At 38.9% G+C, this 12,309-nt stretch overlaps 2 protein-coding genes across 2 annotated transcripts in view; one reads left to right on the top strand and one right to left on the bottom strand.

The window, feature by feature from the left end:
* Positions 1–294: 294 nt before the first annotated feature.
* On the bottom strand, positions 295–11,297 carry LOC104959183 (multidrug resistance protein 1-like). Its single transcript, XM_010787052.1, has 18 exons — positions 11,211–11,297; positions 8,243–8,310; positions 8,043–8,112; positions 7,352–7,502; positions 7,204–7,249; positions 6,419–6,610; positions 5,707–5,878; positions 5,428–5,552; positions 4,750–4,921; positions 4,527–4,640; positions 3,076–3,186; positions 2,864–2,989; positions 2,190–2,393; positions 1,929–2,099; positions 1,445–1,606; positions 1,162–1,350; positions 530–676; positions 295–417 (listed from the first exon to the last, which is right to left on the bottom strand). Exons 2-18 carry the CDS (start codon positions 8,299–8,301, stop codon positions 295–297), a joined length of 2,334 nt encoding a protein of 777 aa, XP_010785354.1. The 5' UTR covers positions 8,302–8,310; positions 11,211–11,297.
* Positions 11,298–12,285: 988 nt separating this feature from the next.
* Positions 12,286–12,309, top strand: part of LOC104959185 (multidrug resistance protein 1-like) — a 6,203-nt gene continuing 6,179 nt past the window's right edge. The window contains exon 1 of the mRNA XM_010787053.1: positions 12,286–12,304. Within this exon, the coding sequence (XP_010785355.1) occupies positions 12,286–12,304 (19 nt within the window). The remainder of the gene's footprint in view (positions 12,305–12,309) is intronic.

The following is a 12,309-nucleotide window of genomic DNA, read 5'->3' on the forward strand; positions in this document are numbered from 1 at the left end:
TATAGTACAAGAACCAATTTGACATTTTGGGAACTTATTGGGAGCTTCATTCCAAGAGTTAGATGAGTAGGTAGACACCAATCTCATGTTTGTACAGATAATATACAGCCACAGCTACAAGACAGACCTGTTGACAGACGTTATGCTGCTAAACTAAACAGCTGCTGTGTGTACGGTATACCATTATGTTTATTGTACAGACATGAGAGAGGAATCTTCTCTTCTGACCCTCAGCAGGAAATCATAGAAGTGCTTCAAGTGTCAAACTATTTATTTGAGGGCAATGAACGCACCTTAAATCAACATGCATACCTGGAAAAACATGGCGACAAAGGACACCGCTCCAATAAGAACAAACATCAGAGAAAAGTACGAAGCTCTTTTCCTGACGACGGCTGGATCTGGATGTGCAAACACCTGAGAAGAGGAAAAAACTGTTTGTCTGTGGGCTTGTTCAACATCTGACAAACACTGCAATTGAACATAAATAAATAACTTTTGTGGTGCTCAGATATTAAGAGTAACATACAGTGATGATGTTGGAGAAGATGATAGCGAACAGTGGCTGCATGACGCCGTTGATGATGGCACAGATCGTCCCCACCAAAATGTAAGGCCACTCAGGAATGTTGAGACGCATTATTTTGAAGAACGACACAGGGGGAATCTTTTCGTCCTGCAGGAAGAGGGAGAAAGAGCTTAGTGACATCTCATTCACACGCATTTCCCTGGACTGTGGTAAATAACTAAATGTATTACGCAACTGCTAGGATGTGGGGAAAGATGGAGGGAAAGACTGTTTAGGCATTAGAGGAGAAAGTACATTGTATATCTTTATCTTAGGGTTATTGTGTACATAGTTCATAAGCAGGGTGAAGGCAGAAAGAGCTGAGTCACATCTCGTTCACACGCATTTCCCCTCTTTTTTCCAGGACTGTGGTAATGGTCATGTGCTCGTCCCACCTTCCTCTTTTAAAAACAATCATAGCCATTCAAACCACACAAAGCAATGGCTAGAGTTTGATAGCTTGACAGTTGTAATGGAAAAGAGGAGAGCCTTGATCTGACCTTTGTCCAAATGTCAGCTAAAGTATTGAATAACCTGCACAGACCATGTTGACCCATCCACCCAAAGCCCAGAGATGTGGCAGCACAGCTCACCTCCTCCAATTTCTCCTCATCTAACTTTTCTTTCTCCTCTTTGTCTGCCTCTGAGACAGCGAAGGAGGAGCCTCTTGTGGTCTTCCTATTTTTCAGAGAGGAGCGAGAGTTGGTATGGACTAACGGTCTCTTTTCATCAGCAGACGGCTCACACTCAGCCTCATCCGTCTCCTCCTCTTTCTGGAAAGTCTGCAACAGAAAGAGAGCGAGGAAAACAATATGGCTGACCATTCTGAAAGTTTCCCTTGAACTCAAACCCAAATAAATAGTTTGTGTGTTTTACCTGCATGGTGACTAGTGTGTGGTAGACTCCCTTTTCTTCCATCAGTTTGCTGTGACTCCCCATCTCTACAACTTCACCTTTCTGGAAGCCAGCGATGATGTTAGCGTTTCTGATGGTTGACAGGCGGTGGGCAACAATGATGGTGGTACGACCGAGCCGGACCTGCACACAAAGACATGTGTCCCAGTTGTTATGTCTTTGCTTAGATTAACAAAAAGGATTAAAAAAATTACGTACAATTTTATAAACATTGTAACATGTTTGTAGTCGCTAGACCTTAATATTAGTAGCAATGTCTATGGACTGTGGCTCTATGCAGGTGCATTGCGAACCGATGACCATACCAAAAAAGCCACACCAAATATGTTTCTAAAGGAAGTAGTAAACCACATTAATTTAGGATTTTAACTAGCTTTCTTCATGTCAGTATCAAAGTGCAAAGCTGTGTTCTGGATGAGGTAGAACAGGATTTGTGTATTTGTACCTTGTCGAGTGCAGATTGCACAATGGTCTCACTCTCAGCATCAAGCGCAGATGTGGCTTCGTCCAACAGAAGGATTTTGGGGTTGCGGACTAGAGCTCGAGCAATTGCGATCCTCTGCTTCTGTCCGCCACTCATTTGAGTTCCTCGGTCTCCGACCATCGTCTCAAACGTCTGCTCAACAATAAGAGTTTCAATATTAGCAAGTGGTTGAAGGAGATCTTGATAAACACACAGAACAGGGAGTCATTAACACAGTCATACGTCAGGAAGGCTCATAATGAAGTCGTATGCATTGGCCTCCTTGGCAGCTTGCTCGATCTCCTGTTTGGTCACGTCAAGTCGGCCGTATCTGATGTTCTCCGCGATGGTGGTGGCGAAGAGAACAGGCTCCTGGCTCACCACGCCGATCATCTCTCTCAGGTAGCGGATGTTAAGAGAACGGATGTCGTGCCCGTCAATAGTCACCTGAAAGACAAGATTCAAACACACATATAACAGTCATATTTATCTGAAACAGCATCTCGTCATTGTTTAAAAAATAGTCAACACTTTTGGGGACTTATTTCATTTAGCGCTAAGAGCTTTGAATATTTGATACCGTGGCCAATCTCATCAATCAACACTTTTTAGACCAAAACTTTTTTAGACTCTCAAAGTGGATTTATTAGAATAGCTGACTGGGAAGCAGGAAACAACTACTACAGTACGTACCTGCAGTGACACATGATTCAAAGTATATGGGCAGAAACACTGAAAACACTACCCAGATTATTTTGTTCATGTCACACCTGATCTAATGAAATCACAAAATGTTATGGGAGTTCATGCTAAAAACATTGAGTAGTATTTTAAGTCCTGGAATATAGCAGGGCGGATATGCTAACAAATACTAAATGAATCCAATTTAAATGAAGCGTTTTGGAAACGTCACTCACAGATCCTTCCTGAGGATCGTAGAACCTCTGCAGCAGCTGGATCGTTGTGCTCTTCCCACAGCCGCTGCTCCCTACCAAGGCAATGGTCTGTCCACTCTTCACACTCAGAGACAAGTCGTTTAAAACCTACAAAAGTAAACAACGTAATTTACGAGATAAAGTTTGAATAATGTGTTTAAGAGTTCAGTAAACAGTGTCTATGGTGAACGTACTTGGATGTCTGGTCTTGAGGGGTAGCTGAAGCGGATGTTCTTGAACTCAATGTTTCCTTTGATGGAGTCAGGCTTGAAGCCGGCCTCTGAATAACTGTCGATGGCCGGTTTCTGTTGAGACAAAAGTTAACTTTAATTTCACTCCTAAAAAACTCAGCTCTCTGTTCCTGTTTGTAGTTAGGCCACAGTTGGATAAATAACCCGATCCTTCTTAAAACATCAATAAGACAAAGGCAGGAAGGCTGTCCCACAGTAGGGTGAGCGCTTTGCGTTTTTTCTGCTTCTCTAGGTAGGTTAAACACACACGTTCACTCACACACACACACACACAAACACACACTGCAGTTCCACCTCAATGGTTTAGCTCTGTTTGGACTGAGAATGTGAGACTGTTTTATGTCCCTCTTGGAGGCCTCATCTTTCTGTGTTTAAGATTAGACAGAAAAGGGTATCCATACTGCTTATTTTAGATCAGATGTCACAAAGCAAGAGTCCTTGACTTGGAACGGATACTCTTCTTAAATTTTGAGTTTGGACCTTTTAAAAAACGAAAAGGCCCTGAGAGGAGATTTTATACTTTTTGAGTTTTGCTTTAGGCTGTGTGATTATCGCTCATGCTTAAACAGATGTTGTCCGTGCTTATAAACTAATCTGAGTGGGTAGTTACTGTGAAAGAAAAACAGACGCACAGTAAACTATAAACATACACGGCCCAGGATGACTAGAGACCAGACTGCGGAAGTGGTTCAATTGTGTTTCTTAGACCATTTTAAATTCCACAGATGGTAGTCAAAGACATATTAGATAAGATAAGATAAGATAAGATTAAATAACAATAACATAACAGCTCAGATATGACACGATATAATGACATAAAATACAATAATCTAAGATATGATACGATATAGTGAGATAAGATTCGATACAATACGATAAGCTAAGATATGTTACGATATAATGAGTTAAGATACGATATAATTAGATAAAATAAAATACGATATAATTAGATAAGATAAAATAAAATACAATATAATTTGTTGCGCTGAGATCCAATGCACTAAGTTAAAATAATTGTATATGAAATGATGGGATACGATACCACAAGATATGGTAAACATACCATTACAAGGAATCTGCTGCACATGTGTATTAAGGGTGCAATGTTTGTAAAAACTGATACTGTATTGTATCTCAGGGTACATGCACAGTAACTTCACAGAGCCACAGCTGTGTAGTATCAACCAAATGACCTGACAGCAGGTGCTCCAATTAGAGCAAAATCCAACATTTCTGTCTCCAGGTTGTCGGCTGCATCAAAGTGGTTCCCCAGAGTGCCAGAGTACAGCGGTGCATGTTCAGTAATACAAACTGACAACTGTCCAGCAGCAACAATGTCTAAAAAAAACATCATGTGAAAGGTGTGCTTTGGGTAAGAATGTTGCATTCCTTACATGATCAATAATGCTGTACACTTTATATGCAGCTCCCCGGGCGCTGGCGAAAGTCTGGAGGTTGGGGGAGGTCTGTCCGACAGCGAACGCTCCAATCAGCACGGTGAAGAACACCTTAAGAGACACACATCAGTGTTAGCTCAGCAACCTCTCTTATTTAGAGTCTCCCTTTTGTTTTAAGAGAAACGATTAATAGGATCTCTTTCTAAATGTGTCTACTCACGGTGAGCACGGTTCCAATGGTGTACTCATTACTCAGGACGAGCGTACTTCCGTACCAGAAGGCCAGAGCGTAGGACAGGTAGATCAACAGGAAGGTGAGGCCCATGGAAAAGTTAGCAGATGTCGCCTTCTTTATTCCCATGTTCTTTGCATCCTCCAAGTTCTTATTGTATCTGTGGTTCAAAACAATCAAAAACAGGAGCACAAGGACATGTCAGTGGAGAGCATAGTTAGATGCATAAATTAGATTGCAATGACAACAGGCCCTTTGGCATCATTAAATGTCACATCAGTAGAAACACTAATCACATTGTATGGGGGTTTTATGGGTTGTATCCAGTTACAGCATTTGTAGGGGCTATTTCTCTGACTTAGAACAGTTTACGTGACAAGATTTATTCTCCCCACACAGAAGTAATGCTTTGTTGAATAGAAAATAACCACGTTAAGTCTGATTTTTTCCCCCAATGAGATCAGTATGAATGTCAAAATCTAGTTTGCATTTAACTAAGGATGTGGATGTTCCTGCAGTGAAATTCAGATCAGATAGGTGACTGAAAACACCTAGAAACTTCTGATGTTACATATTATACCCTACCCATGGTACTCAGGGTTATTTATTTACAATCACTGCTATTCGGTATTATCTTATTTTTGCTTTTGATCATATTGTACACACCTCTTGATTTCTCTGTCCTGACCATTGAAGGCAAACACTGTCCTGACAGCAGAGAGCACCTCTTCTGCCACAGCTCCAGCTTTGGCATATGCAGTCTGCTCTTTAGTAGTGAAAGTCGCCAGCACCTAATAAGACAAGGAGAAAGACACAATGTTATTAAGAATACCTGCAGGGGGCTGATTCCTGTGAATTACAAATGGATAGCAATAGAATGGCACAAAGATAGATTAAGAGCATGTGAACTTTAAAAGGGAAGAAGAAGAAGAAGAGGAGATTTACCTTGGAGAAGATTCCAGCTGCAATGGCCAGCGCAGGGCTAACAGCCAGGATGACGAGGGTGAGCTTCCAGCCTTTGACGAAGCCGATGACAAACGCTGTGACGAAGGTGGTTAAGGCCTGGAGAAGCCTCCCAGCTTTGTCGCCAATTCCTTCTTGGATCTTATAGACATCACTGCGCATGCACATAAAAAAGGAATGCTGCATGTAATGTTGTAAAGTGAAAACCGTGTATCTTGAATAATCCTGATTTGAATGTTTTAACTCAGAGGAAGGATTATATTGTACAATATTAAAAGATATGCTGGAAATAACCCTGTTTTTCTATGTCAGAGATGATAACCACTTTACAGAAGAACTGAAATAAATGATTGATAAGTCGATTTACAGAAAATTATCCAGCAAAAACTTAAAATGTGCAAGAAAGCTGTTCTCGAAATCTGGATAAAAGTACTTTCTATTTATTTATTATCTTTTAATTTTCCTCCTTGAAAAAAAAGAGCTTTTAAAATGTTGTTGCTATCAAGGGGTCAAAATGTAAACAGAGGCTCTGGGAAATTGTGGTGGGTATTTTTGACTTGCATTAACCAAATAATCAATCATTTATTTGAAAAAAGTATCGGTTAATTTAAAAAAAAAGTTTGTTGCTGAGCCCTGCTTTATTTGAATACGGTTGTATGAGAAAATGTGTGTGTGTGACTTGTCCGTTACCCACTCTGTGAGACGCGTGTTGAGCTCTCCTGTTTCAGTGACATCGTACCAGCCGATGTCCTGCTGCATGATGTGGTGGAAAAACAGCTTGCGGATGCGTGTGGCCTGCCGTCCAGCGGCCAGCGTCCAGAAGGCCACCTGCCCGTAGGCAACCAGCAGCACAACGAATCCCAGGATGGAGTAGCTGATCGCAAAGCTGGAAAGAGAGCAGTATTTTTGACTTATAGGACTTTAAATGGGACATTTATCATTCCTACACAGTTGGGTATTTGGAGAGCCTAAAAACCCACAAACTGTCAAAAAAGAAAAAAAAGTCAAATATGGGATTTAACCAGCCATGCAGATTTGGCTCCACTATGTATAATGCAGGCTTATTAGAATATACCGCTTTCATCTGAGTATATCCACCCAAGGTTTGAAAATAACCTGCGCAAAGGTGCGACACATTTTCCTCACAATCTGTACCCTGGGCTTTTTTGATGGGGGTTTAAAGAGACGAAAAATAATTATGAACCTGAAAATGAGAGTAGAATCTGCCCATTTGAATAAGTGGTTAGATTTGAACAAGACGGTAAATAAGTTAACTTATACATTTAAACATGGGAATACAAACAAAAAGTTGATGCAATTTATTAAATATATTTTTTTTATAGAGAAACCACTGCAATTTCCTCGACCTCCACCTAAACTTTATACAAATATAAAAACCATTAACAACAATAAATTCAACATTTTGGAGATATTTTCACCCAACAGCCTGCTCTGTTTATGCTTTATATAAAGTCTTACCCCTTCATTTCTGCTTGTAATGTGCTGTTTCTTGGTGCTGTGGCATCTGAAGACACAAGGTAAGAAAATACATTATTATGATGTGTTATTGACAACCTAATAACCTATTTCAGGTAATTATGACTCCTATGTCTAACTGAAAACTCACTGGAGATGCTGCTCATCGCAGAGTCATTTATAAAGCTGTCTGTCATGTCCCCGAACACAATACACATGAGAGGAAGAATGACACCGTGAACCATAGCACAGAGCGTCCCAGTCAGGATCAACAGAATGTCCACGCCGCTTGCAAACCTAAACTACACTCACATAAAAGACAGAGTGTGGAAAGACCAAAGCAGATGTCAGTCAGTATATGATTGAATGTTGTGAATTCTCCTGGTAACTTGCTTGATATTTTAATAACAAATGTGATCAATGCAATCAGAACAAGGGAAATACTTTAAACTCTATGCAGCTATTATATTCTCACAGCAGGGGACACCGGGAGTCAAACCCAAACAACATGAGGATGTGCCACACTCCCATCTCTCCACACACACACACACACACACACACACACACACACACACACACACACACACACACACACACACACACACACACACACACACACACAGTCGATCTTTACCCATTAATCTCAGAATCTCAGAAACATACAAAAATCAATACATATTTGTCAGTTGTTTTTGCATCTAAAGCAATATAACAAAGAAATGGCTTTCATTGGCTTGGTTTACACATTAATTATCAAATGATTTTCATTTGATCAGTTTAAAATGTAGGCACATTGCATAAACAGCTGGTTATGAGAAGGAGAGATTACATCCTGAACTCACCACACCAATGGCGCCAACCATGGGCAACTTTGGTTCTTTCTCTTTCTTCTTTCCTTTCTTCTTGCTTTTACTGGAGGATTCAAAAAGCATGATGCCTGAATATAAAGTTTATATTTCCTCTATATAACAATTGAGACACCTGTTGATATATGTTTTTAAACCATCACTCTAGGCTTTGAGAAATAATTATTGAAATATACCTTAAATCCCCATTTTGTTGGTGTTCGTCCATCATTTCCGCTTCGTCCTTCTTATCCATGGCTGGGTCCTGTGAGAAGATGTTACGTCCCAATCACAACCATTTATATTATAACCCTCTATATAAGAGCACCCTCAGGATCCAAAGCTCAGTCTGCTGTCCATTGTAAACTGTGTCATCAAATTTTATTATAGGCTACTAAGGTATTATATTCTAGGATTATGAAAAGAACAGTAGGTATATCAAAGTAGAGTTTAATAGAGATAGATTGAAGCAGGCGCTGACATACCGTTTCTCTCGCAACCCCTCAGTCCGCCAGTCTATTTTTGACAGAGGTGGTGATCACAAGCGCGCCTGTCCAACGCTTCCTCCTCTTCCTCCTCTCCCTCTCTCTCTATCTCTATCTCTCTCCCCTCCTCACGTGTTTTTATTGTAGGGTACTCTATCCCGGGACGAAAGAGCTTCAGATAAATAAAGTTCAGCGTTGACCTGCCCGTGTTTCTCAGTGCTGCTGGCTGTCAGTGTGAGACTCCCCCGGTCATCTGGTCTGAGCTTTATAGCAAATAATCGATCAAAGTCTGAACTGTAAGTGTCACGTTAATTTAAGACTGTCACCGTTTTGGGAAAGACGTTTAGGATTGCATGTCGAAATGCAGACGGAGTTTCAATAAAATGGCACACAGGGCAGGGCCATGCGCAGACATTGAGGGGCTGTTGCGTTATCCTGTAGAAAGCAACGCCTCACACACCCACATCAATTTTTTTTCCATGGAGAAACACAATTATGCTAATATTGTGCTTGCGTTACTTTAAAGTGAACATTCCACACAGACTACCTTATTCACGTTTTATTATGAAAAAGTATATTCTAATTTTTTTTTCTTCTATGTTTTCAGTTTTCCTTAGCAAATAGGATTTGTGATGTTGTGTAGGCTACTTATAATATATAAAGTGTGGACAATATAAATAATACTACTACCTGGATCGTGAGTTATTTCATAAGACCCCAGCAAACTTGGGGTTTAAGTTATCGGTTGTTTAAGTGAATCGTTGCTTCACATTAATTCAGATAGTTTGAAATGATGACTTAAAGGTCCCCTATTATACTGTTTTTTTTTATGGCAAGCCGATTTAGCTTTTATTCATTTCTGGAGGAGATCAAAAAATCTATTCTTAGTAGTAAGAATGCAAATTCTTGATATAAAAAATGCAATTCTTACTAGTAATAATGCTTATTTCTGATATCAAAAATTTAATTTTAACTAGTTAGAATGCGGATTCTTGACATCAGAAATTCAATTGTAACTAATTGTAATGTGTATTCTTGATATCAGAAATTTTATTTTAACTAGTGAGATTCGCATAGTTTTTCTCCTTCATTTCAATAGGAGTTGGAATTTGAACTAGTTCAAATGCCAATTTCTGATATCAGTAATTCAATTGTTGATATCAGAAACACAAGTTGAACTAGTTCAAAATCCTTTTTTGATATCAGGAATTCAATTGTTACTAGTTCTAATTCAATTTTTATTTATAACTAGTTACAATTTAATTCCTGATATAAAAAAAAGGATTTTCAACTAGTTCAAATTGTATTTCTGATATCAACAATTGGCATTTTGACTAGTTGAAATGTAATTCTTGATATCAGAAATAGGTATTTTTACTATTTCAAATGTAATTGTAACTAGATTGGCTAATGGTTACACAAGCCAAAACATCGTTATGACAAAGTGGCCAAAATCTGATCAGCTCATTTTCAGACAGGTTTTTATATAAATGGATCAGGACAAAAAGAGAGAGAATCTTTTTTTCCTGAAACTTTCAGAATCTCTTTACACAGAGGGGACACATGTTGATGTATAAAATACATGAACAAGTAGATTTTGCATAATAGGTCCCCTTAAAGTCTAACAAAACAAACTTTGGAGACATAAACACCACTGACTTTTCTTTCCTGTTTTTTTATTTATTTCTGGCTTTCTCCTTTGTATACTTTGTTATCTCCTCATAATTTCACAAACTGGTCCAATAAAAAATGACCAGAACTGAGTCCACACCATATGACGTTACAAGCAAACATTATTTATTCACCTAAACTTCAAAACAAATATGGAAATTAGAAATGAAGGCAAATCATGGAGGTGTGAGGTCTGTGTTATTAAATCAAACTGAAAAGTAATGAACATTTCCGACAGATGTCTTGTACTTGTTAGTTCATTTTAAATGATGAGTAAATTGTTCAGACACTTGTTGCAGCTCCATCTATCTAAACCCCAACCTTTTTCTATGGTTTGATTTTAAAAATAGTTTGTGGCTAAAAGTAAAATTAAATGTTCTGCTCCAAAACATATATACAGTTTTAGAAGAAAGACTTACACAAGTGAAGTCTCATTGTGGGTCAAAGGTCAAGGAGGACAAGTCATCCTCAGTCAGGCAAAATACATCACCTAATTGCTTCATAAAATCCTGGGTTTGTTAACCTTAAAGTTCTCAAAGTTTAATAATCCGCAATTCAATCACTGGTTGAACTCTGGCATTGTGCCATAAAGACAGATTTCTCCCCTTATTGTCATATCATATCTATTTGCTGCTTCTCTCATCCCTTAGTATAACCTTCCTTTTAGAATAACTGATCCAAGAGTATTATGAGTAGAACAAAGATGTACACTAAGCTGAAGGCTCGTGTAGTACAGATGTTTAGATCATGTATGTAAATTCCCTTCCATTTGTTCCTTTACCAAGTTTAAGCAGAACAGATTCACGTTACTTATCTCTACAATAGGTGTTACGCCCAGACCTAGGGGAACCTAGGCGCAGCATAAAATGCACTCTCCCCACTTTTCCCACTCCCAAGAACACGGACGCCAAAACAGATAAAGCGTTTGGTAAATTTATTTACCCAAAATATTTACACACCGGAGTAGCAAAACCACAAAACAAAGAAAGCTTTTAACACAAAATCTTACCTATCAAATGAGAAAAAGCTTAAGTGTTCCCCTCTTCCTCAGGTGGACCAATCAGCGGGTTGAAGGTAGCTAATCAGCTTCACGGGCACCACCTGTAGCTCACACACACACACACACAGGAGGGAAAAATGTCCACACACATGACCTAACGACCCAGGGTCGTAACATAGGTCAAAGGGACCCAGTATAGTTGTCATACTTACAACTGTGTCATGTGCTGCATTTAAAGAGTCTTTTACTCTCTTCGACATCATGAGAAATGTCTCTCCTGTGGGTTTTCAAAAGTTCACGTACTGCCTGCGTAGAATTAAAAAGGCCTGACACTATGACCACAAAGCCCACAGAAAATGTGTGACATGAGAACAAGACGCTGATGTTGTGGTTTGATTTGTTACTGTGTGTATTTGGTAACATTTGGTAAAGATTCACATGTGATTATGCTACGTGTCAGTAGCAGTTTGAAGAGTTCTCCAAATATTTTTGTGTTGTTTTGAAACTAACTGTTCGTTAGATGACCTCAAAGCAAATGACCATACAAACTAGGCTACTTCAAACTTCTTCACTTTCATAATGAAATGTTGTACTTCTTGCTTCCCTATTTTTGTACCTGTGTATAAATAAGTTACTTTGCGGACTAAGATTCTACATAATCCAGATACAGATATACATTTATTATACACAACTGTAAACCAGTGATTACCATTGTTTTTGGATTTTGGAGCACTTTGTCACCTTTCTCTAGAAGTATTGTTATATTAAAAGTCAAAAATATTTATGCCAGGGACCATTGGACACAAAATACTTAACTGTAGCCGATTTAAATATGTAATTACAAGGATTGAATTACAAGGATAATGTTTATCCTATTACTGCTGGATAAGATGCATAACAATATTATTGAAACAATTATCAAATATCAGCTGGCTGACCTCAGGTAAATTCCGTAATCCTGTTTGTTTTGTACATCATGTGCATCTCTTTCATTCATTCAAACACACAGATACACCTTCACGCCCACCATCAGCAGCATCCATTAACAACAATCACATTTCATTCTCCTATTACAAGGATAAACATGTTAGGAGACCAACAGGGTAAA

This window comes from Notothenia coriiceps, unplaced genomic scaffold, assembly GCF_000735185.1.
Source record: "Notothenia coriiceps isolate Sejong01 unplaced genomic scaffold, NC01 NC01_scaffold00029967, whole genome shotgun sequence".
NCBI lineage: Eukaryota > Metazoa > Chordata > Actinopteri > Perciformes > Nototheniidae > Notothenia > Notothenia coriiceps.

Coding starts and splice junctions, on each gene's coding strand:
- LOC104959183 (XM_010787052.1), bottom strand. CDS start 8,301: ATGGATAAGAAGGACGAAGCGGAAATGATGGACGAACACCAACAAAAT. Junction 6,611..7,203: donor TTACAAGCAGAAATGAAGGG/GTAAGACTTTAT, acceptor CTCTCTTTCCAG/CTTTGCGATCAGCTACTCCA. Junction 418..529: donor TCTTCTCCAACATCATCACT/GTATGTTACTCT, acceptor TCCTCTTCTCAG/GTGTTTGCACATCCAGATCC.